The 27,039-nt window shown below is 40.0% G+C and overlaps 1 protein-coding gene across 1 annotated transcript; it reads right to left on the bottom strand.

The window, feature by feature from the left end:
* Nucleotides 1-9,063: 9,063 nt before the first annotated feature.
* Nucleotides 9,064-13,479, bottom strand: LOC133805621 (uncharacterized). Its single transcript, XM_062243795.1, has 4 exons — nucleotides 12,553-13,479; nucleotides 12,070-12,417; nucleotides 10,345-11,958; nucleotides 9,064-9,288 (listed from the first exon to the last, which is right to left on the bottom strand). Exons 1-4 carry the CDS (start codon nucleotides 13,477-13,479, stop codon nucleotides 9,064-9,066), a joined length of 3,114 nt encoding a protein of 1,037 aa, XP_062099779.1.
* Nucleotides 13,480-27,039: the final 13,560 nt, after the last annotated feature.

Below are 27,039 nucleotides of genomic sequence, written 5' to 3'. Positions count from 1 at the left end.
TCATCTAATTGATACATTTAATTAATACTTGTAAAGTAAACGACATTATTAAGTATTAATAACATATTGGGTCTCAATCATGTATAACCACTCTATACAAAGTTCCTCCACTAAGATGTCCTACTACATTAGTAATCTAGATCTAGATTACATGTATTTATAATACTAGTGAACCGTACTTACAGTAATTAATCCAAATATTTCATATAACTTTGTTTTACTATTAACTGTTTAAATTCGTTCCCTACAATCTTAATCCTCTCGTACCAATACAAGATTGTAGTCACAATAACGAATTTGGGAATTTTCTGATATTCATACAATATTATTCTAATAATAATAATAATAATAAACAAAAAATATATGCAAAAATTCATTTCAATTATTTATTTCATGAAACATTGTTTAATACATATGCTTTAAAGGGCACTAATCTCATCAATAAGTTCATCAACCATAGTTGTTTCCCATTCAGGTATATCAGCTGCTTGTGTGTAATTTTCAGGCTCAAAATGACTAGAAATTGATAGCACAGTTGTCCGAAAATTAGAAGACAATTGGGCATAGTCTAGGACTTGAGAAAGAGGGTGAGAAGTGATAGAACTGGGTATCTGAGATGCAACAGACAAACATAAGAATCAGTAAGTAAACTGCAATGATAATCATTCAAGTAAGAAGGAAGTCTAATGGTGCGGGTAGGCCTTTGGGAAAAAGACAACTCAGAAGAAGTGGGACAAGAATCGGATGTTGCATCAGTAGATGGTGCAGAATCAGTAGCATTAATCGACATGGAAGGACAGAGTTAGAATAAAAATGGTCAGCAGAAGAAGCTGAAATAGAAACATATGGAAAAATATGTTCATGAAACTGAACATCCTTGAAATAAAAAAAAATAAAAAATAAAACCTTGTTAGTATCTTAATCAAGCAACTTATAAGCTTTCATGCCAAGAGGATAACCAATGAAGACGCAAGAAGATGCTCTAGGAGAAAATTTTGATTTTTCACCAAGTAAAGTGGATGAATATGCAAGGCAACGAAAATCTTTAAGATGTTGATATGATGGTGGCTTATGATATAAAATTCTGCAAATAGACTTATGCTTCAAATTTGGGGTATGCGTGCGATTAATAAGGTAAGTTGCCATAGATATGCAATCAGCCCAATAGCATAAAGGAATGTGTGACTGAAATAAAAGAGCTCGGGGAACATTAAGTAAATGTTGATGCTTCCTTTCAACAACTGAATTTTGTTGGGGTCGCCCAACACATGAATGATAATGAAGAATGCCTAAAGAATTAAAAAGGCCTGGAAATTGGAGTTCTTTTGCCTTGTCAGATCGAATAGATTTGATTTTAGCATTAAACTAAGTTGAATTAAAGAAAGGAATTTTGGTATAGCTTGTTGAGCTTTTAGACTTATTTTGTAAAAGATAAACCCAAGTTTTTCTTAAACAATCATCAACAATGGTAAGGAAATATCTAAAACCTTCTACTGTAATTGTGGAAAAGGGACCCCAAATATATATATATATATGTATTAAATCGAAAGGAGTAACAACAAAATTATGATTAGAAAGGCAATCTTTTTGTTTAGCATAGTGGCAGATAGAACAATGAAAATCAAAGCAAGAAGAATTTTGACATTGCAACTCTTTATTCAAAGGATGAATTTTGATACAAAAGGGGTGGCCTAATCGATAGTGCCACAAAGTTTCAGAGCAAACTTTAGCATCAGAAATGGAAAATACAGTAGGATAAGAAATAGAAGAATGATCCAGATAGTATAGGTTTCCAATTCGTTCACTCATCCCAATCGACATTGTCTGAGCATTGTCCTGAATCACACATTTATCAGCAAAGAAAAGAAAAGAGCAAGAAGCATATTTGGTTAGTGAACTAACAAAGAGAATATTATATTTGAAATCAAGAACATAAATGACATTAAAAAGGGTAAGAACAGGGGAAAGAATAACAGAACCAATACATGAGACCACAGTAGTTTGACCATTGGGTAAGGTAACAGCGGAGATAGAAGTATTGGTATTGGTATGATGAAACAAGGTTAAATCATGACAAACATGGTGCGTGGCACCTATGTCTATGATCCAAGCAGTGTGAGACAGGGAAAGAGATGTACCAATAAAATTGGAGACAAGAGGCTAACCATTGGAGGGTGAGGACGAGGAAGAAGCAGTAGGCGAAACCTGAACTTTCTAGGCAAGGAGAGCAATTATTTTCTTGTAAAAGGCATTATCTCATCTATCTTTGCAAAAATTTCATTTTGATACTTATTTAGAAAAAATGCAAATAATTATCCAAAAAATTTAGTGGGGCCTTATTAAAAACATGCAATATGGGCCCATTTGTTTAAAGATAAAATAAAGTGTCTTTATGCAATCCCATTGAAATTTAAAGTAACATAATAAAACTCAAATATGTCTCCTTGGCGTTCATGGATCGTTTTCTTCCACAGGCTCCCCACGGCATACATACATGACTTTGGAAACACCCAGCCCACCATGTGTCCTAAACAGATCCTAACGTCTACCTGAAAATGGGGAAGTAAAGGGGTAAACTAAAAGCTCAGTAAGGAAGTACAAACAAGAAGAAGTATCAAGGAAATACAATACAAATATATTCTCAACATCTTTAACTTAAAAAAAATGAAATAACACAGGCATTCCATAATAAACATATATTTTATCTGAACACAATCACAAGGAAATAAAGTACGTCTCCGTGAGGAAAACCAAGAAAAAAAAAACCCATCCCAGTGTAACCTCCTCTGCCCCTTGGGGCTTCTTGGCGTGTCCACCCTCTGAGTCGCGTCATACCTTAGTAACTCACATGTTGTGTCGCGTTCAACATGCTAACAACGCTCTTTTCTCGTTGTTGTGTCGTGTTCATAAATGCTAGCAACACTCTGTTCTCTTTGATACAATCATACAGCAGATCAACAAAATATCATAATAACTCATCGCAAGATTTCGGTTTAACTTTCATACATCCATGACAAAACTCATAGAAATCTAGTTGATTTCCTTACCTCAAGTCCAAGCAATATAAAGAGAGCGAGATAACTTAACAACGAGTATAGAATAACAATCAAACACTCGTCTTAATATCATGTAAAATACGCATGAACACTTCAAGCACATCAAACGTGTGCATGTGACATGCACACGTAGCACCTATCTCACACAAGTTGCATCACAATCTTAACTCTAACAAGAATTCATACATGAAATCATATTCGCAAGTCTCACATAAAGCCACAAAAATGTTAATTTACTCATCAATCCTCAATGATCTTTAAACCAGAACCTTAGACTTAATCAAATAACATATAATTATGTGTAAAAGTGCACTTGCATGTAACATGCTTGCGTGAGACTATTCTCAAAAACTAACTCAAAGTTGAAATTGTCATGCTCTTTATTTCTTGACAATTTTATAAAAATTCAGCAAGCATTTTTAAACTTAAAAATTTATTTCCAATTAGTTTCCTATCATGCTTGCTATTATTTGTCCTCTTAAAATCATTACAATAATAAGCATAAATTTATTTCAAAAATCTTATAAAACTCACAATAATTCATGGCTCAATTTGACAAAGGCGTAGACTTGCTTATTAACCAATCATTTATTTTTGAACCCATATTTCAAAATAAATATTTAAATTTTATTCATGCTTCTCAAATTTTACAAAAAAAAAATAAGAAAACAACATTTTTCTTTAAACTAAATAAAATGTGACATATTCTACATTTTTTTTCTAGAACTCATAATTTCATAAAATCATGCTATTTATAATTAATTAAACATGGTAAAAAGAACTCATAACATATACATTATAAATCACCTTAGGCATTCATGATTTCCAATTTCACAACCATTTAAAAATAAAATTTCAGCACATTTTCATTTAATTGTCTTATCTTTTAAACATACATTAATTCTCACATAAAATCATAGAGTTTCTTAAACATATGCAAGAACAACATGTACAAAATTTATACCTTTTTTTTTCATTTTTAACATATATCATAAAATCATAGCATAAAATTACTCTATTTTAAATCATACTTGTGAAACAACATTTTATTCAAATAAAATTCAGCACGCACATAAAATCATAAAAGTGCTTAAACAATGCTTATTAATCTTTTAACAATTTAACAATTTGTCATAACATGTTTCTACTCTTTGAACACCTCAATATCACATTTAAACATGCAAAACTAACAACCAAATATCAAAATAAGCATAAATCACAATATACACTCATGGCCAAAACCTATAGAACATTAACAAGAAAATAGCACAATTTAACATGCTCATTACTCAATGATTTAAAATAAAATCAAGAAACAAAACACAAACTCATAACTTTTTTTAAAATACCCTAGGCCGAAATTTCTATCATAGCAATACTTTACTTTTCATAAATTCAAGACTCAACTCTAGCATATTTCTAATACCAACTTGCATCTTTATAAACAAGACCTCAAAATTTACTAAAACTAACAATGACACAATACTAATTTACCAAAACAAAATCATAACTCTTAAAAAGAATTTGAAACCCTAACATGCTTCTATTTAAAAAAAAAATCACACATATAACCAATCTTTTTGCCATATACAAGAACCCTAGATTATGCTCAACCAAAATTACCTCATCAAATACATAAACAAAAATGATTGAAAATCAAATAAAAAACTCTACATGCATAATCTAGAACATGGAGAGGAAAATAAAAACAATCCATGCATAAGCATAAGGGATCAAAAATATTCTTACCCTTGTATGTGTTGGTCGAACCCTAGCCCAACACCTTCTTTATGTTCATGTGAAATTCAAACCTATCATCACCATGAATTTCACCATGCTTAGAACCAAGAAGAAGAAGAAAAGAACAACCCAAGAACCTTAAACTCATACCTTTAGAATTCGAAATCTTCTTCTCCTCTCTTCTTCTTTCCTTCTTTCTCTTCTTTCTCTCTTTCTCACATGCTCTCTCTCTCTCCCTCTCTCTCTCTCTCTCTCTCTCTCTCTCTCTCTCTCTCTCTCTCTCTCTCTCTCTCTCTCTCTCTCTCTCTCTCTCTCTCTCTATCTATATATATATATATTTCTCTCTAGTTTTCGGCAGCCACACTTAGAGCATCTAAGGCTCACATTTTTCTATTTAAGACCCCTAGTAGTCAAACCCTACCTCTCCAATGGAGATGGGAAACTTTCCCAAACTCATTTCCCTTAATCTTGCCTAAAATAAATTAAAATAAAGAAAAGAAATCAATGGGAAAAAGATGTCATCAAACTGAATAAGGAAACTTTTTTCTATTTTCTCTTCCAAGCCTCCACACGCCTACCCTCTCTCTCTCTCTCTCTCTTCTCTCTCGTCTATTTCCTTTTCTCTATCGAACACTAGTCCTTCTAGAATCCTCACTAATTGGTAGTTTTATAGAATTAGGGAATCACTTACCTTCCCTCAATTTAGTCAAAATTCATGACATTCCACTTGCATGCTCACCATGCATGCCATGCACTTGCACACACACAACCATGCATGCTCTTATCTACTTACTATGCACTCATACACTCACAACCAAAACACATGTACAAGCAAGCAAAACAAATAAATAAATAATTAAATTAATTCAAACATTTAAATAAATAAAATAAAATATTTCATCACATAATCAAATAAAATAAAATTTTGGTGCGCTACATTTCTGGCACTGAGATGAGGAAAGATTGGAAATCAAGTTTTGGATTGCCTAAATCATCTTCATAGAGTTCATTTTGAGACCCAGTGAAATGAGTAGCTGGTTTGTGAAGAAAAAAAAAGAGGCAGGGGAAATGTAACACCCTACTACCCAGGGACCGTTACGCTGTGTATTTTAAACAGTGCTAAACTCGCTAACCGAGTCATTTGGCCATAAACGTGTAACTAAATGTGATTAACAGTTTAGGGTTAAAAATTTTGGTCAAAGATACAATGTTTCACTAAAAATGTTTTTTAGTATACATTGGGATCCCAAAATACATTTTAAAGGTTAATTACAATAAAAGAGTTACAACCAGCCGACCTAAGCAGAAAAATAGTGTTTAACCCTAGTTCCTCTTTAAACCCTCGGTCGTGGTGGTCGAGCAACCGCACATGTACACATCGTCACCTAAGCTCTCCAACTCAAGGATGGTCCAGTTTTCTTTTACCATTACCTGCACCACATAGCACTCGTGAGTCGAGGCTCAGCAAGAAAACTCAAACATGCTCATAAGTAGACAATAACATGTCAACAAATCATAATAAGCATGCCTACCAGTAATAACCATATTCATGCATGCAAGCAAGTACAGATAAATATTTATGGAGTCCTGCACCCTGAGTAGATGACTAATAAGTCTCTCTAGGGATCTGCACCCTGAATAGATGACTAATAAATCTCTCTGGGGACCTGCACCCTGAATAAATGACTAATAAGTCTCTCTGGGGTCCTGCGCCCTGAATAGATGACTAATAAGTCTCTTTGGGGTCCTACGCCTTGACTAGATGACTAATAAGTCTCTTTGGGGTCCTGCGCCCTAAATAGATGACTAATTCTCTCTAGGGTCTTGTGCCCTAAGTCATGTGACATTCCAGTCACCTGAGCCTTTTAGCCCTGGCTTTGAGTAACTAGCTTTAGGCTAGCCAAACGCTTTAGTTTTCTTCGACCAATAGGTCGGTCAAGCATTTAATGCTCATGTTTATTAGATCTAATCATTTTGGCCTGCGTTAAAAATACTAATGCCGCTCTTGACTCATAAGTCAACTCCATAGGACCAGCGTTCAGTACTATTGCCGATCATGATTGATAAGTCAGAGCTTCACGACCAGTATTAAACACCATTGTCGTTTCTCAACTAATAAGTCGATGCTTCTTCAATGAGGTAAAGCGAACAAACATATATCATATATCAAATATCCAGATATAAGGCATTCAGCATGCTTAATCAATAATCATAAGCATAAGCATAATCATAACCATGCACAATTACAGAGACTCAAGCTCTAATTAATTCCATATTCAACATTCATGTCATGTCATAACCACATGCATCACATACTAGGTGCATTTTTCTTACCTTTGATCCAAGCATAGGTTACCAATAAATGACCCTCAAGCACGATCCTGTTTCCAAGTCCCTAGCGATCACCTAGTCATAACCATAATAAAAAATCCCATAAAAAACAAGTAAATAAATACTTTCGGATCGAGTCCTAGCCTTCGGGACATTGAATCCTACCCGACTGGGTAGTAGAATCGATCCAAAGCCCTTAGAGTTAAGTTCCCTCGACTAAAATCCAAATCTGACCAAAAATGCACAGGCGGGTCGCGACTTGCCTCCCTGACAGAGAGCCCTCTGCTTGTGCTTCAAGGTGCGGGCCGCGACTTGGCCCTCTAGAGTCGCGGCGCGCCCCCCAGGCAAATTCTCCTGGTTCTGGGTTCACTCAGGTCACGACTTGACCACGAACCTAGCCATTTTCTCCCATTTAAAACCTTCCAAAACACTATCCAAACATATCCAAATCCCAAAATCAAAGTTCCCTAACATCCCAATGATCCAAAACCATCAAAACCCAAATCTCAACCCATCCAAAAACTAATCGAAACATAAAATCCAATCAAAGCTTGAAAACTTAAAACTTGAATTACCTTTGATTGAGTCATTTCCCAACTAAATCCTCCGGCTAATAAGCTCCTAATCTTCCCTAGAATCACTATGCCTCGATCCTTGCCTGAATCTGAGTCTTAAAACTAGAGTTTCCTTCGAAAATGTGATCGGTGTCAAAAAGGGAACAGGAGAGAGAGAAAGAACATTCTGAACGTTCTTTTTAATTCTGACAAGTTACTTCGAGCTTAAGTAACCTCAAGCAAATCCTAATGCTCGGGTCCTAAAAATACCCCCGGGGGTAAAATAGTCAAAATTCCCATAATTCCCTGCTGATCTCACTAACTCCCAATATATCATCAAATAATCATTCCCATTACCCAATATCCCGGTAATGTGCTAAATACCCAAAATGCCCATTGACTCACTCCGAGTCAAGTATGGGTCCCGTTGTGACTTTCCTACTAGCTTGCTCCCTAGGATCATCTCGTGCCAAGTAACCCAAACATACTCACATAATAATGTGGTCTCACACACACATATATCACATATATGCCAAATATTCCCAAAACATGCCAAATTATGAAAAATGCTCAATTAAACAGAAATGGGCCCACATGCATATTTAATACATCTAAACATGCATATCAAGTCATATTATAATGTAACTTACATAATCACATAATGATGCACATAAATATCACATAATCACATAATTCCATAATTTTCTATCCTGGCCCCCTAATCAAGGTCCTAAGTCTTATTAGGAAATTTTGGACATTACAGGACAGCTTTTGAACTTGTAGCCTAGAGGATAACCATGCAACTTGTAGCATTTGGCCCTAGTATGCCCAGCAATGCCACAATGATTGCAAGCAATCTTTATCCGTGTGTAAGATACACTCCCAGAAAATTGGCCATGAGAATTTGAGATGGTCACAACAATGTCCATTTGAGCATTTGAGAAACCTCTTTACCTTCCTTCTTGGATAATGGCAGCATAGACTTTATTGATATTGGGAAGAGGATCTTGCATCAAAATCTTAGAATGAGGGGTTGTGTATGAATCATTAAGCCCCACAAGAAATTCAAGAACCCAATCCTGTTCTTGATACTCCAAAAAAATCTTCATTGCACCACAACTACAAAAAGGTTGTGGGCGAAAATCTTTGCAAAGATCCCAAAGGCGTTTAAGTCTGGTGAAGTATGTTGTGACATCACTAGAGCCCTGAACCAAAGCCTGCATAGATCGCTTGACTTGGAACACACAAGGACCATTGTTCTGATGAAAGTGATCATGGAGCTCGAACCACATGGCAACAGCATCATCCAAGTACATGATGTTATCGGCAATATCGGAAGAAACAGCATGTAGAATCCAAGAAATGACCATACTATTGCATCTTCACCAAACATCATAGTCATCATTAGAGGGATCTGGTTGTGGAAGCTTACCATTGATGAACTTGTGCGTGTTCTTGGCCAAGAGGGAAAGCATCATCGATTGTTTCCAGGAGTTGTAATTTTCACCACCACTGAGGATTAAGAGTGATTCCCGGGGAATCGCCATTAGAGAGGTAGTAAGGGCTTCGAGTATCATCTGTGGAGGATCGATTGGGTTGATCAAGAACTGAGAAAGGATTGTCATCATCAGTAGAATCGACTGGAATAGTAGCGGATCTATGATGGGTACCTCCTCCGCGTGCCATGAGAGAAAAGGAAGAAACAAGGAAACAAAGAAGAAACGAGAAAAACCTTCGGATCTATGTCCAAGGCGATGATAACATATTAGTTGTAAGAAACTAAGAGAAAAGGAAATGAAGAAATTATTAAATTGAACTGAAAACGGTACCAAAACAAGTGAGTACAGAGTAGTATTTATAAGCTACTAAAAATGAAAGTATTAGCTTCTAATCATTAATTAATCAGCTAACAACTTGCCAACTGAGCTAACAACCAAAACTAATTACACAACTACTTCTAACAAACATCCTAGCTGTGAAATAGAGTTAGTTAAACTACGCTAAAACACCCTTGTCATTAAGTATTTAATTGTTGCTTTCGCTATTATTTATGTTGACTAAAATCATGATCATGAGTTAACTTGTTTAAGGAAAATTAAAATAAAGAAGTAATATTTTAAATTTAAATACACATTAACATATTACACCATTCTTTGAGTGTATTAAATATTAATAAAAAATATTTACTTTTGATGCAAATGAAAAATTAATGATTATATAATATTTTGCAATTATTTCACTTTCCAAATTATTAAAATTCATTATTGTAAGATTTTTTCTAATTATTCGACGGACTTTATTTTGTTATTAAATATTGCGTCTTGCTCATTATTATAAGTGGTATTTATAAAGCACAATTCAATATTCAATATTATAATATCAAGATAAATCTATATATTGTGTACTTTCTATATTTTTTTTTTTTTTGATGAATAAGCCATTGTATTACTCAAAACAAACCAATACAGCCACCACATGCACACCCAATACATATACAATAACCCACAACACTCAACCGGGTTAACAGACCAGGCCAATTACCCCTAATATCTGACTATTGCAGATCAACTCAAACGGGTAAAAAAATCTCTATCTTTCCTAGAAGCTTTACAAGGAAATACACTAAGCAATCGAAATTTACAATCACTTTGAATTCTACTAACTATATGATGAACTTGCCACAACTTTTGATTCCAAAGCACATCATTTCTTACTCTCCAAAGATGGTACACTGTCGCAGCAAGATAGGAGAAGAACATACTTTTATATGTATTCGACACATGCTTGGCATGAGAAATGCAATGCAGGAGCCGGTGGAGATTGATGGACTGTGCATTCCAATGAAGCCAGCTTTTGATAGCCTCTAAACACCTCTTGCTGTATGTACACTTGAAAAAGAGATGGTCAATGTCTTCATTCTCTGCCCCACACAGCAAACAGACCAGATCAATATTAGGATTATATCTAACTATTCGATTCTTTGTGTGCAGACGCTCCCACATGATAAATCGATGTTTGGGAATGATAAATCTATCCCAAACAAATTTCCTCCACGGAACTCTGAATTCAGGAGAAACCAGCAGATTTACACCAAGTTTGATATGATATCTCTGTGATAAGAATGAGTCATAAGAGATTTTTGCTTTAAGACAATCCTTCACAGCTACTAAGCGCTTCCAGTACCAACTACAATCTGAGGGACACTTGTAATCCCACCAATTCTGATCCAGCAGATATACGCTATTAATCCACTTGACAAAAAGGTTATCTTTCTTCTTGGAAATTGCCCAAACATACTTCCCCATGGCAGCTAAATTCCAATCATGTAATCGCCGAAAGCCCAATCCACCAGCCGCCCTTGATGAACAAGTATACTCCCAAGCAATCAATCTTGGTATATGGGAGTCTGAGATACCTTTCCAAAGAAAGGCCCTACAAATTGCTTCAACATCTTTGATCAATTTCTTTGGTAGAATCATTATCTGAGCCCAATATGAATGTATTGAGATAAGGACTGAATTGATCAAAGTCACTCTCCCCATATAAGATAGATTCTGAGTGCTCCAAGAACGAATCCTACTATTCATCTTCTCCAAGATGCATTTACAATCTGCAGCAGAAATTCGTTTTGAACATATAGGTATCCCGAGGTACCTGAAAGGAAGGTGACTTCGAGAGAAACCAGAAGCTGCCAGCACTCTATCTACAACAGCATCAGACATTCCATGACAGTAGATAGCAGTTTTCTCAGCATTAGGAAGCAAACCCGAAGAAGAAGAGAACAACTTCAAACCCCTCAACATAAGCATTATTGAAACAAAATCTCCATTGCAAAAGATAAGGAGGTCGTCCGCAAAACATAAGTGATTCAACTTCAGATTTGAACATTTATTATGGTACTTGAACCCAGGTAAAGACCCCACCTTACTCATAATTCGGGACAGGTATTCCAACCCAAGCACAAACAACAAGGGGGAGATGGGATCCCCTTGTCTAAGTCCTCTTTTTGATGCAAAGAACCCCTGTAAAGAGCCATTGAGAAGCAAGGAAAACATGGGAGTTGTTACACACGCCATTATTAAATCTGAAAAAGATTGAGGAAACTCAAAAGCCTTGAGCATCTCTTCAATGAACCCCCATTCTATTGTGTCATATGCTTTCCTTAAGTCAATTTTTATCATACAGCTAGGTTTGCAATTGCTCCGCCCATATAATCTCACCAAATCCTGACACACCATGATATTATGGGCAATATATCTTCCATGTACAAAACCCCCCTAGTTCTCAGCAATTAAGTCAGGCAAAATTTGTCTCAATCTCGAGCAAATCACTTTCGATGCAGCCTTATATATCACATTGCAACACGAGATAGGCCGAAAATCACTCACACTTCGCGGACAACTGCTCTTAGGGATAAGTGTAATGGTAGTCGTATTAATTGCCTTAAGAATTCTTCCTGATCTCAGAAAAGACAGAACAGCAGATACCACATCAGAACCAACCAATTCCCAATTATCTTGATAGAAACAACTTCCAAAACCATCCGGGCCTGGAGCCTTCAAACCAGGGATAGAAAATATAGCTTCTTTGATCTCCTGAGCTGTGTACTCGGTTTCAAGCCTGCTGGAATGCACCTCGGAAATTTTTGGCCCAAGGTTGATTATACATTTCTTCACCCGGTGTCTGTTCTGCATCTCAGATCCAAGGAGCTGTTGATAATACTGTAAAAAGGCTTCCTGGACAGTAAGAGGAGTATCACACCAAACCCCCTGCGCATCCTCTATTGAAAAAATTCTGTTCTGAATTCTCCTTGCCCTCAGTGAAGCATGAAATATTGCTATGTTTTCATCTCCATTTTTAGCCTAAGAAACTTTTGCTTTCTGAGCTAAGAAGAGAGAATAAGCCTTGTATACTTTAGCATATTTGTCCCGAGCCACTTGTTCCTCATTCTGTAAACGAGAGTTTTGGGGGTCTTTATTGACTTTTTCCTGCAAAACCATCAATTCCTCCTTTGCAATCATTTCTGCTTTGTGAATATCATGAAAACCTTCCTTATTAATGCACTTAAGAATTTGCTTTAGGCGTTTAAGTCTTACTGTCAGCTTATACATCTCCGTGCCATCCACTCCTTCCTGCCAACTCTTAGCAATTCGATCACCAAAATCATCTGCATCCTTCCACATTCGAAAGTATCGAAATGGTTTTCTGCCACTAATCACATCCTGGTAAAGAGAGACCAAGATGGGGCTATGATCAAAGCATCCCTCAGGTAAAAAATTAGCCTCTGAATACTGAAAACAATCTGTCCATTGAGGATTAACTAAGGCTCGATCTAGCTTAGAGAAAACTCGATCCTCTGGCTTTTGCTTATTATTCCAGGTATAAAAAATCCCAGAATATTTTAGGTCTTCCAAGTTACACTTTTCCACGCAATCTCGAAAATCTTGAGTAGGACTTTTAGTAGATCCTTTTCCCACTCTTTCATTGCTAAACAGAATATCATTAAAATCCCCCATAACTATCCAAGGCCCCTGTATTTGCATTGAAATCTCTTCCAAGTCCATCCAAAGTTGAGCTTTCTTCTTATCTTCATTAAATCCATACACAAATGTAACATCAAATCTGTCTTGTTTCTGTCTTGGGTGCACAACACAGTGGATTAATTGAGCTGTACATAAGCTAATATTAACAGTAAACAAACTTGGCAGCCATGCCACAACTATTCTCCCTTTATCAAGCCAAGGGTTATTATTTGTAAAACACCAATTCGGAAAAAGATTAGAGTATAGAGAACCCATGTTTTTATTCTTTACCTTCGTCTCAAGGAGACTCACTAGCCCAACTCTTTTTGAACAAATCAATTGCTTGATTTCTCGATGTTTTTGATGGCTATTGATCCCCCTAACATTCCAACACAATATTTTATCCATTAGAAGTAGAGGGATCTCCCCCCTCTTCCCTAAGACATATTAAAGTCTCCTGCTCCTGACTATTCAGTATATCAAATCTATTAGCCACCTTAGTCTTAACTGGAACAACTTCTTTTTCTACTCTTTTCCCTTTCTCAACTTTTTGAAAACCCTCCTTATCTACACTTGGTACCAATTTCTCCATGTTATTCACTTTTACTTTAGGCACCCATTGTTGCTTCTCTGTGAGCTTCTTCCTACACTGCTTAGTCTCATGTCTCAAACCTGAACAGCTATAACAAACAAGAGGTAGCCATTCATTTTTCACTTCCAAATCAATATCCCGATCGAACTCATGTGTAAATGAAATTGAGTTAGGAAATTCCTGAGCAAAATCAACCTCTATTAGCACACGAGGATACAGCAACCTATCCCTGTGCTTGGTTATATTATCAACTTGTAGAGGTTTACCAATCTGCCCAACTATCTTGAATAAGGATTTCTCCCCCCAATACTTGATGTCCAAACCTTGTAATTGAATCCAAGTCGGCACACTAGTAATCTCATCCTTAGAGAAATCATCTATCGGGTTCCAAGGTTTCATAACCACTGGTTTCCGATCAAAGAAAATATATCCTCCCTGTAAGACCTGATCTCTCTGCTCCATATTCTGGAATCTAATGATAAAGATCCCCTTAGCAATCAAACCCACCTTAACCACAGCCTCTTTCCACATTCTTCTTGCAAAACCATCAAGTATATGGAGTGGCGGATTGACTCCCATTACAAAACAGACTATTGATGGCTGCCAATAGCTTACCTCTTCAGCAATATCATCAAAACTAATTTTCACTTTAGGGGTAGTATCTCGCTGCAGAACACCATCATTTCCATATATATTCAGACTATCACTTTGTTTCTTCAACTGCCCCATACCATTCTCACAATCTATAGACCCTTGAACATCCCCCAGCTCCTTTGACGGGCCATCAAAACAGGGTTCCAAATTCTTAACAATATTAGATCGCAAGATTGGAGGAGAGGTTTTCTTACCCAAACTTACATCCTGTGCCGTGCGGTTCGCTATTGTTACCCAGTCAGAGAAATTTTGTCGAATTTCACTTCGTTTTCTGAACAACTCCTCCGTCTCTTCTGGAGAGTATAGAGTTTCCACCCATTGTTCATCCGGCTCCTTCTCGTTATCAACTTCCAGCTCTTTCACTCCCAGTACATCATCCATTGATCTCATTTTAATGATCCTATCCGAAGAAGATGGACCAGTTTTCTTAGGTTTCGGCTTCGATTTGGTTTTCCCGGCTGCCTTCACTCCTTTCGCCATAGCTCCGGTGTAGACACCGAAGGAGAGAGAGAGAGAAAGAAAAAACCCCTTTTTACTTTCTATATTACACTTATGCAATATAATAAAATAGATATCTTTATATATTAAAAGTGTATATCTAAGGTATTCTTTGACTTTTTTTTTTTTTTCTTTTTCCAATTAGCATAGTTTTAGAAATATGCAATAAAATCTTACATATATATTTTTAAAACCAATTAAAAAATACGATAGACTACCCAACAAAAAAAATGCAATAGACTTAAATAGTTATATTAATATAAATTTAAATATTATAAAATATCATTATTATAAAAAATATTTAATACATAATCCTAACTTTCATTATTTTTTTTAGTTTGTATAAGTTAAATTTAATATAGATATATAAATACTTAGATAGATAATTATTATAAATATCATACAAACTCAGATATAAAGAATTAAATTTGGTATTTTCTTGCTACTAATATTTTCAAAAGAAAAAATATTTGAATAATCTTATTCAATAAAAAAATTAGACATTTAATAAAAATAAAATTTGACCACAAATTTTTTTTTCATGATGGTGTTCATTGTGTAACAAACCTCTTACAGGATTTTGAAAAATTCTAAAAAATTAAAGTTCCGAAAACAAATTTCAAAAAGGTTGTTGTACGTGTGGTTTTATTTTTTATTATTATTATCATTATCATACTGTTTACCCAAAAAAAGGTCACTGATGACGTGGCAAAGATTACTTACACATAGACTGATACGTGGCAGAATTAAAAGGCAGAGGTGCTGTTTAGCTATCGACCAGAAGCGCACCTCCTTGTCAGAGTTAATGTTTGTCACGACCAGACTGGTCGTGAAGCCCGATTTATTTCCTTTTTAAGTTGTAATCTAATATTAACTGCATTTGAATATTTCTTCATAATTATCCTTGATACACGGTTATTAAGGATAAGATAAGACACGTTATCATAGGTAACCCTCCTTGAGCCTATAAATACATATGAAATAGCTCAAGGAAGGGAGTTTGGATTCATTTTAGTTTTTTTTGCTTAAGATTGAGAGAAAAGGAGCTAAGGTGAGTTGTTATCGTCTGATTGTATTACGTCTAAGGTCTGTGAAACTCAAGAACCCTAGTTCTTTGATCACAACTTTAGGATTCTATAATAACAATATCACAAAGTGGATGTAGGTCATTACCAATCACTAGGGCCAAACCACTATAATTCTTGACGTTCTTTCTTTTCCATTAGATTATCTTTTCAAGCATCGTGCTATTTCCTGTCGTATTTTTGACTCCGTGTCGTTGGCTAATTTGAGGGTCAACATTCTGGTGCTTTCATTGAGAGCTTATGAAAGAATCTAATGGCAAAAACATCCAAGAAGACCAAATAGGCCGCTAGCGCTGCATCATCCCAGCCTCCTCCCCCAAATGTGGCTGAGAATGAACTGCATTTGGAGTTTGATGAGGAGGAGTTAGATTCTGAAACCCTGAAGGCAACACTGGGGGTGTTGCAGGATCAGTTGGCCAGTCTGAGGGCCAATCAAGAGAATGCTGCCAAGATAATGGCATCGCAGAAAGAGAAATAGAGCGCCAGCGTCAGGAGCTGAGCGAGCGGCAGGCTGAGATGGACCGTCGATAGAGGGATGCCATGGCTGCCCTTGAAGCAGCCATCCACCTAGCTAGGAATCAGGTTGCGCCAGCCTCCCAGCCAGATCAGCCACCAAATGGGCCACCTCAAAGGGGTCCCAATCCTAGTCCTCCGCTCCAGCCAGTAAGCCCTCAAAGGCCGGAGCAGCCACCTGTGGCTCAGGATGATGTCCCACCTAGGGATCCTGAGCAGCAGCCTCCATCCCAGGCTGGTCGAGGCAATCCCCCGCGCCCGAGGCAGAATAGGGCCGGGCAACCGCCCCACATCCCTAGACGCCCAAGGGATGAAGAGCCACATCCACCGAGCAGGGGGCAGCGTCCTTCTGCCAACAGAAGGAACTCAGAGATAGGCTATGCGGCCAGGGGCCCCTCACGACATAACAATGCACGGGGACCCACCGACCAGCACAGGCCTCCCCCTAACGCTCGGGAAATGCCAGCCCAAGGAGGCAACAAAGTAAATATCCGGTCGCACCATAGTCAGCCACAATTCAGAGATGGCCACGACTACAATGAGGCCGACTCTGGCAGAAGAAACGCTGGTCGGAGGAATGAAGAAAGAGGTGGAGGCAGGAGCCCCCCAACTAGAGAAGACCGACTAGCGGGCCATAACACTGGGGGGCAGCCCAAGCAAAATAACATCTTTAGTCGGCTGGGAGCCAGCGAGCAGTGGCGAAGAGACGATGATCTGAGGGACATACTTAACGACTGCCGAGAAAGGCACGATGAGTACATTCCCCCAGCACCAGAGGCCCCAGCAATCCCAGAAGTCATTCAGGCTCAGATTGATGCCCTGAACCAGGCGGTGCAGTAGCTGGTCGGGGGGCGAACATCCCATATTGAGTACGATCGAAGGAGAGGCACCCCCTTCGTACAGAGGATTGTTGTGGCTCAAACCCCCAGTAAGTTCAAGATGCCAACACTACCAAATTTCGACGGGTATGGAGACCCGGTATCTCACATTAATAAGTTTGAGATACAAATGGATATACAAAAGGTGTCAGAAGATGCTCGCTGCCTCATCTTCCCGGCAACACTATCTGACACTGCCCAGGAGTGGTTCTTTAAGTTCCCTCCTGCTAGTATAGTATCATGGGAAATGTTCGTAAAGGAGTTCTACGGACAGTTCTATGCGGGTCGTGTGCACCCCACTGAGGCAAACCAATTGGTTGAGATACGCCAAAAAGAGGGAGAGCCTTGGAAAGAATGTGTTCAGCGGTTCATGCGAGCTGCAGCTGGAGCCAAAACTGTGTGCGATGAAGGTAAGATGATGGCCCTAACTGCTGGGGTTAGGTGCCATTCACCCCTCTAGAGCAGCCTCAGAAAGAATGGGGTAAGAAGCACCCAAGAATTTTTAGATCGGGCTGATCGGTACATCAAGCTCGAAGACGCGATTGCCAACGAAAGAAATCGCCAACAAAGGACAAGGGGCCCAAGGAAGAACCCGCCAAAGCCGCCAATGGATCTGAAAACCCCAATGGCAACGGCAAAGGCAATGGTAGAAATGGTGGGAAGTGGGTGAACAACGAACCCTCGACCTCGGAAAATAAGCGCCCTAAAGGTAATCGGTATGAACCGAGATTCACCAACTACACTGCCCTTGTTGAAAGCCGAGCTGAGGTCTACCAAGCGACCAGCTCAAGCATGCCCTACAAATGACCCGCACCTATAAGAAAAGATATCTCCAAGAGAGATGCCACAAAGTTCTGTCATTTTCACAACGATTACGGGCACGACACTAACGAGTGTAACCAGCTAAAGGACGAAATTGAGTTCCTGATAAGGCAGGGACATTTAAGAAGATTTATACGAGCCGCGGGAGGTTCTCAGTGAGAGGCTCAAGGTGGCAATGAGTCGGTGCCTACACGCCAACGCTCGCCACCTTTACAGCCAGCTCCTGTGGCAGGTACCCTACTCACCATCTGCGGAGGCCGACATCTTGTAGGAGATAGTGGGAAAGCGAGGGAACGATATGCTCGAACCCTGTGCCACGACCAGGACATCGAGATGATGAGTGTTGAGGATCGAGCACCAAAAAAGGCTCAAACAAAGGAGGAAATGATCACCTTCTTTGATGACGACGCCCAGCACGTGCGATTCCCACACTCCGATCCTTTGGTCGTGGACGAACAGATTGCAAACATGATGGTGAAAAGGGTGTTGGTCGATACAGGAAGTTCGATCAACATCCTATACAAGTCTTCAGTGGAAATGATGAAGTTGTCCATGAAAGACCTGGAGCCATGAAACCAAACCATTTATGTTTTTTTCCGAACAAGGGCTCGCCCCAACAGGGTCGATTAGACTCCCAGTCACAGCAGGCACTGCACTTGCTAATAGGACATTACTCACTACTTTTATAGTAGTTGATTGTCCTTCAGCATACAACGCTGTGATAGGGAGGCCAATTTTGGTCGACCTACGAGCCGTCACCTCCATATGGCACCTCGCTATGAAATTGCCAACTGATGCAGGGATAGGATGTGTATTGGGAAACCAGAGGGAAGCGAGGGAGTGCTACAACGCCCTGATCACCAAGTCGAAGAAGGGTGTATCGAGAGATGCCACTGGAAAGGAGTTGCAAATGGCGACAAATGTTCAGGCCCACTCGGGTAATAATCTCACCAAATAGGGTGTTGCCCAAAGTGAGGATAGGGACTTAGATCCTCGCTTTGGGGATTTTGAAGAAGAAGTGGGACCCATCGAGGACCTTGAAGAGGTCCAACTCGATGAGGAAAATCCGACCAGAGTTGTGAAAATCGGTAAAAACTTAGAGACAACAACAAAACAAGCACTAGTGGAGTTTTTAAGGAGGAACCATGAGGTCTTTGCCTGGTCGCACAAAGACATGGTCAGGATAGATCCTGCAGTCATCAGCCATGTCCTGAACATCGACAAGAGCTTTCCACCAGTACAACAAAAAAGAAGGCTGCTCGACAAAGATAGATCGAGGGCTTTGAAAGAGGAAGTCGAGAAGCTGAAGGAGAATGGGTTCATCAGGGTGGCGTTTTATCCATAGTGGGTCTCTAATCCCATACTAGTGCCCAAGTCGAATGGCAAGTGGCGTACATGCGTGGATTTTATAGACCTAAATAAAGCTTGCCCCAAAGATTGTTTCCCACTCCCAAGGATCGACCAGCTGGTCGATACCACTGCAGGGCATGAGATCCTCTCATTCATGGATGCATACTCCGGGTATAATCAAATCAGTATACATCCCCCTTATGAGGATCACACTAGCTTTCAGACTGATACAGGGCTCTACTGTTACAAGGCGATGCCCTTCGGTTTGAAAAACGCTGGTGCGACTTACCAGAGACTCGTCAACCACATGTTCAAGGAGCTGATCGGCATAAACATGGAGGTTTATGTCAACGACATGCTGGTCAAGTCGAAGAAAGCAGAAGGGCATGTAAGGGATTTGCAGGAATGCTTCAACATCTTGAATAAATATCGGATGAAGTTAAATCCCCTTAAATGCTCCTTTAGAGTAGGATCAGGGAAGTTCTTGTGATTTATAGTTAACTCAAGAGGAATTGAAGCCAATCCCGAGAAGATAAAAGCCTTAATCAAGATGAAATCGCCAGTAAAGATTAAACATGTTCAAAGCCTGACCAGGAGGATTGCTGCTCTCAGTAGATTCATTTCGAAATCGACAGACAAGTGTGTTCCGTTTTTCAATCTACTCAGAGGCAATAAGAGATTTGAATGGACAGATGAGTGCGAACAGGCCTTTCAAGCACTAAAAACACATATGGCGCAACCACCCATCCTGTCAAAGCCGGTCGATATAGAAACGTTATTCGTCTATCTGGCAATCACGGAATACGCTGCTAGTGTTGTTTTAGTAAGAGAAGAAGAAGGCGTGCAGAAGGCTATCTACTACGTAAGCAAAAGGCTGATTGGAGCAGAACAGCGATACCCGCCCATCGAGAAACTAGCCTATTGCCTAGTTTTGGCCTCTAGGAAGCTGCGGCCTTACTTCCAAGCTCATCCAATTATGATCTTGACCGACCAGCCTCTTCAACAAGTCCTGCAAAAGCCAGAGGCTGCAGGCAGATTGCTAAAGTGGGCAGTCAAACTCGGGCAGTTCGACATATCTTACATGTCGCGAGCAGCGGTAAAAGGACAAGCCTTGGCTGACTTCATCGCGGAATTCATAGAACTCAAAGTGGCGAGCAGACTGAAGAGCCCAGCGAACCTGAATGTCAAAACCAAGCTCCCACGCGGAAATTATTTACGGACGGTTCTTCTAACAAGTCCCACGCTGGGGCAGGAGTAATACTGATAACGCCAGAAGGGCATCGATTTCACTGTGCAATCAGATTTGACTTCACTGCTTCTAACAATGAGGCCGAATATGAAGCACTACTCGTTGGACTGCGGTTAGCCAAGGATATGAATATAAAAGTGCTTGACATCTATAGTGATTCTCAGCTGGTGGTGAATCAAGTCCTGGGAGAGTACCAGGCACGAGGTTTAAAGATGGTTGCCTATCTGAACAAAACAAAGGATCTATTAGCCCAGTTCGACAAATATAGTCTCCAGTAAGTGCCTCGCGATCAGAATTCCAACGCGGACGTTTTGGCAAAATTGGCAAGTGCGAAGGATGCTGATACTCTGAACATAGTGCCAGTCGAGCGACTATCTGTACCAAACATCCAAATAGTTTGGTAATCCAGATGGCGGATATGTGGATGGCACCATATGTAGAGTATCTATCGAACGACATGTTACCAACGGACAGACACAAAGCCAGAACCCTTCAGCGGCAAGCTGCTAGGTATATCCTAGTCGATGGAATCCTGTACTGAAGGGGATACTCAATGCCACTCCTTAGATGTATTACAAAGGAGAAAGCCAAAGAGTTGATGAAGGAGGTGCACAAAGGTTTTTGTGGAGACCACGCTGGGGGGCAAAGTTTATCAAAAAAGATCCTAAGGCAAGGATATTTCTGGCCAACGATGAATGAAGACTCAATGGAATTCGTGTGGAAGCGTGATAAATGCTAGAGATTCTCCAAAATTCCACGAGCAGCCCCTAATGAGCTTAAACAGATGCAAAGCCCATGGTCGTTTGCAATTTGGGGTATCGACCTTATCGGATCTTTGCCCACAGGAAAAGGCGGTGTCAAATATGCGGTGGTTGCCATCGACTACTTCACCAAATGGGCCGAAGCTGAACCGCTGGCAACCATAACGACCAAGAAGGTGCTAGATTTTGTGATCAAAAACATCATTTGTCGCTATGGATTTCCAAGGAAGATAGTGTCGGATAATGGCACCCAGTTTGACAGTGATTTATTCACGGATTTCTGCGAGCAACATAGTATTATCAAGAGCTTCTCTTCAGTCGCTCATCCCCAAGCGAATGGACAAGTTGAAGCAGTCAACAAAACGCTGAAGGATACACTGAAGAAAAGGCTAGAAGAAGCTAAGGGGGCGTGGCCAGAACAATTGCCTGAAGTACTATGGTCGTACAGAACTTCCCACCGAACAGCAACGGGTCATACTCCATTCTCTTTGGCTTATGGATATGAAGTTATGTTGCCTGTTGAGTTAGATCTGCCTTCGCATCGCAGAATAGCATACGATCAAGATTTGAACCGCCAGCTATTGATGGAATCCCTAAACTCAATCGATGAGAAACGCGAACAAGCCCAGCTCCGAGTAGCTGCGTACTAGCAGAAGGTCACCCGGTATTTCAACTCTAAAGTGCGAGAAAGTAAATGTTGGAGATCTTGTACTCCGAAGAGTTTTTCTAAACACCCGCGACCAAGCTGCTGGAGTACTCGGACCTAATTGGGAAGGGCCATACCAGATTGACAAAGTCCTTCACCCAGGCACCTATAAACTTGCACGCTTAAATGGAGATCTTGTTCCTCGCTATTGGAATGGAGAACACCTGCGCAAGTATTACCAATAAACAATTCTTCTTAAAGAATTGGCTTGAATTAATTTTACTTTTTACAAGTTTTGAAAACAGGGTTGGTCATTTTATATGACTGATCACTTATAAGTGTAAGATCTTATTGATCACTCATACAGACATGTTTAGTCCATTTATTACAAGAAATATAAGGGATTGTGCGTAGCCAGTCATTTCTTGCCAATTATTGTATTTATTACAAGTATTTGCTCATTACGTGTGTTGTTTTGTTGTATTATAATTCCAATTATATTGCTACGAGTAGTAATGTTCGAACATGTCCTAGTCAAGGCAAGTGACCAAGGACCTAAAGCTCCTCGATCACTTGGGGGGCATATAAGGTTCAAGTAAGCAAAGCATATCATTAAAAGGTATGTAAACACATGAGCAAAATAAGTGAAAGCATGCTAGGGTACTTAGAGTATTTTTCAAAGTTATTTTGTTAAATCAAACCAAAGTGTTATGCTAAGTTCAGTCATGCAAACAGATATTATAATAAAATAAAAAGGAGTTATAATATCAAAAACGAATTACTTTACACCACGAGCAGAGCTGCTCGGATGTAATTGTCTGATTAAAAGGAAATTAGCTGCCCATGCAGCAGTAAAAATTAATGTCTTTACATTACGACCCGTAGGTCGGGTGCTTGAAATATTAAAAGAAAGAGACTAAGGGGCCAGAGGATCATGAGGGGGGCCCTGATCGATGACATCTGCAGTTTCATTTTCTGCCTCGTCCATGCCAGTCACCAAGGAGATTTCGGGCGAAGCAGGTACTCTTGCCCTCTCCTCCTCTGCCAGTCGAGTAGCGCAACGGGCTAGCTCGGCTTGCCTTACGCGGTCAGGAAGGTAGTTAAAGTTCGCCCCTTGGTTGTGTTTCCAGAAGTCATAAAAACACTTACTTGTGGCGTTCTTGTACCTTTCCAAATTGCTAGCATTGGCTTTCTCAAGCATCTCGATCCGGCCCTCCAAGGTTGTAGTCTCCTCCCTGCTCGCGATCAAATCCTGCTCGAGCTTTTTAGCCTCGCGGTAGTTAATGCGGTTAGAATCTTTGAACTGGTCCCTCTGCTCGATGGCTTTGTCCAGAGAATTTTGCTTCTCCCTCAACTCCTCAGCCAGTTTATTCTTCTCCTCAAGCACCGCTGCAAGCTGTTCGACATATTTCACTTCGGCAGCTTTGAGTTCATCAGCATGTCGTTTCTCCAGGGATTTAGACTGCTCAGTGATAGTACCCGAGCGTAGCCGGCCAGCAGTAAGGGTCAGAAATGCCTATGATCAGAGCAAAAATTAGACTGACGGTAAAGTACACAAAAAGCCATCTCCATAGGAAAAAATAACTTACACTGGTAAATTCATTTAAAGCGCGAGTTAAGATCTGGTCGACATCCATTGTCTCTATTGCAGCCATCGCCTCTCGGCAGCGCTCGTGCTTTAAAATTTTTGTGACTCTGTCCTTGACCGATCTGAAGGCATGACTAGTTATGTCGCCCCTAGTGGAAGCGGGACCGGCCTGCTGAGTCTGGTTAGTTGGGGCCGCTGGAGATGGAGTCAACCCGGCAGGAGCAGGGGGAGTCTATTGCTCATGGGGAGAAGGTGGTGGAGTTGCGTTGGCTGAGGGTCCATCCTCTAGGACACCTGCAGTGCGAGGCTTCTTAGCCTGAGGCACTTTACTACTTTCCCCAGGATGCTTCTTGCTTGTCTTCTTTTTGCTCGGGGTAGCCGCGGGAGCCTTGGGGGCGCTGTAAAGATCAAACACACACTCGAGTCCATTTCTGAAACAGAAGCAAACATTCGAGCAGTGAGAAAGTATAAATAATTAAATATGTCATGTCAGGAAAAGAAACATAAAAAATTGTAAGTGAAATACCCGAGCTATCATTACTGGTCGCTACATTATACACTCTACTAGTCTTATACTCACTCTCTGGCATGAAGAAGGATGAATCTAAATTTGGAGCGTACGTAAAATTGCCGTCCTCGTCAAATAAGTGACAGGGAATTGGCAAGCTATCTAAGAGCGAAAGATCAGTACTATTCTCGTCTGAAGATTCATTGAGGTGCTCGAGGGGTTCGGTAGGTTCCCTGATTGTCACTCTGGTGGCCCTCCTCGGAGGAGTATGTTCCACATCCGGGTGCTGCTCGGGAAATTCTCCACCAGTAGTACTCCCCGCTGTTGACTCCCTCATGTCCTGATGAGGGGCCAAAAGGCCGACCAGCCTATGGTTAGCCTCCGTGACCAAATGTTTGACACTTTTCTCCACGTCAGGCATACTGGCCAAGAGGACTGATCTCAATTCCATGTCTGGAGTGGGGGCTGGTCGCATCCATGGGCCTGAAAGGCATTAAAAGTCTAAGGAAATGTGGAGGAAACACTAAATAAAGATCAACAGCCAGTGGTACAAAGGTTTTACCTCCTTGAGCAAAGGCCAGATTGTTCGCGATCATGTCAGTCGTAAGGAAATACTCCTGGTAGTACCTCCCCACGTTCGATATGTGAGTGGTGTCGGTCAAGAAGGTGCGTTCAGTCTCCTGGTGGCAGAAGTGAAAGAACCCCGTACCTTCTTGGTTGGGGTTGGATTTGAGGTCAAACAAATAGTTAACCTCATGAGGAGTTGGCATGGGCCATTTTTTTGTGACTGTAAAGGATATAGATTGCAGCAAGCATTCTATACCCATTGGGAGTTATTTGAAAAGGGGCAACTCCGAAATAGTTGGCCACCACTTGGAAGAAGGAATGAAGAGGCAAGGTAGCCCCTGCCTCAATATGGAACCTCGATCAGGCACTGAAGGCGCCTCCGGGCAGTTTCACCCGTTGATCTTGGTTGGGTCAAACTAATGTTACCCCCGTGAGTCTATACTTCTTGATGTAGCTGGCGATCATCCTGATCATCACTCGGCCCTTAAGTACTACATACCACTCAACATCTGGTTGAATGGCATTTCGGGGCTGAGCGTGAGTTTGGATATTGGGGTCAGGAATATTTTCAGCTCGACCACTGGTCGAGGGAATTTCAGCCCGAGGAGCAGGCTGATTTGCAGGATTGGGAGTTTTCTTTTCCTGGGCTGTAGTTTTTGCTCGAGCCATATTTTGAATAAGAACAGATGGAGTGTTTAAAGTGGCACGAGAAAAGGGAATGTCAGGTATTAGTGATGATGGTTGTTCCTTGTCCTCAAGCAACTGAGCCAATAAGTCATCGTCGATTGGTCTTTCTCCTCCCCACGGATCTTGCATGAAAGCTGCGAACAGAGAAAGGAGGAGATAAGACGCACAGCTTGAAAGCTTATGTTGAAAGTTGGAATAACGTTGCTCGCGTATACGACCAGCAGCATTCTAACAGAAACACTAAGTTCTATGCGAGCAGTTTGAAAAACAGATTGAAAAGCGGAAGTAAAAAGTTTTTTGGGAAGAAGCTTTTTCGACTCCGAAGGGGCAGGAAAAACCCATTTTTTCACCTAGCTTAAAAATCAAATTTTTACTTCGATTTTACGCCCTAAATCTACAAACTTGACTACCAAACTGGCTCCTAACTCATACAAAACAATATTTCACTACCCTATCAATCATCTGTCCGCATGCAAGCAATCCCCATATATTTTCGGCCAAGAACATGAAGGGGTTCAGAAACAAAAACATGCATAAGGCAGTTTCGAATAGCAACTAAAAGGACAAGAAAGTTGTAAAACTTACTCAGGTAAAGATTAAAGTCCAAAGATAAGAGCTATCGGGCGTCCGAGTATGAATGTCTGAAAGTTTCTAGGCTCTGGAGCATGAGTTCTTCAGTGTTCTTCAAGAAGGCAAAGGCGAGTAAAAAGTAAAAATGATAACTTGAGGATTATTTATGGAGACCAAGGCACGTTAAAAGAGGCAATCATGAGTTACTTTTTTCTAAGTATGGGGAAGTGGAATGGCCGTCAGACACACTTTTGGGAAACTGAAAGGACCTGATTAGACATGATTGGTCACATTTTTCGAAAAGGCATGGGCGGTTCTGACAAATTTCGTGGGGCATACGAAAGGTTAGTTTTCTATGTTTACTTATTGCTGGTCGCAATAAATAAACTTGGGGGCAAATGTTTACCCAAAAAAGGTCACTGATGATGTGGCAAAGATTACTTACACATAGACTGACATGTGGCAGAATTAAAAGGCAGAGGTGTTGTTCGGCTATCAACCAGAAGTGCACCTCCTTGTCAAAGTTAATGTTTGTCACGACCAGACTAGTCGTGAGGCCCGATTTATTTCCTTTTTAAGTTGTAATCTAATATTAACTGCATTTGAATATTTCTTCATAATTATCCTTGATACGCGGTTATTAAGGATAAGATAAGACACGTTATCATAGGTAACCCTCCTTGAGCCTATAAATACATATGAAATAGCTCAAGGAAGGGAGTTTGGATTCATTTTAGTTTTTTTTGCTTAAGATTGAGAGAAAAGGAGCTAAGGTGAGTTGTTACCATCTGATTGTATTACGCCTAAGGTCTGTCAAACTCAAGAACCCTAGTTCTTTGATCACAACTTTAGGATTCTATAATAACAA

Source organism: Humulus lupulus, chromosome X (genome assembly GCF_963169125.1).
Source record: "Humulus lupulus chromosome X, drHumLupu1.1, whole genome shotgun sequence".
Classification (NCBI taxonomy): domain Eukaryota; kingdom Viridiplantae; phylum Streptophyta; class Magnoliopsida; order Rosales; family Cannabaceae; genus Humulus; species Humulus lupulus.
This window is presented reverse-complemented; position numbering and strand designations above follow the sequence as displayed.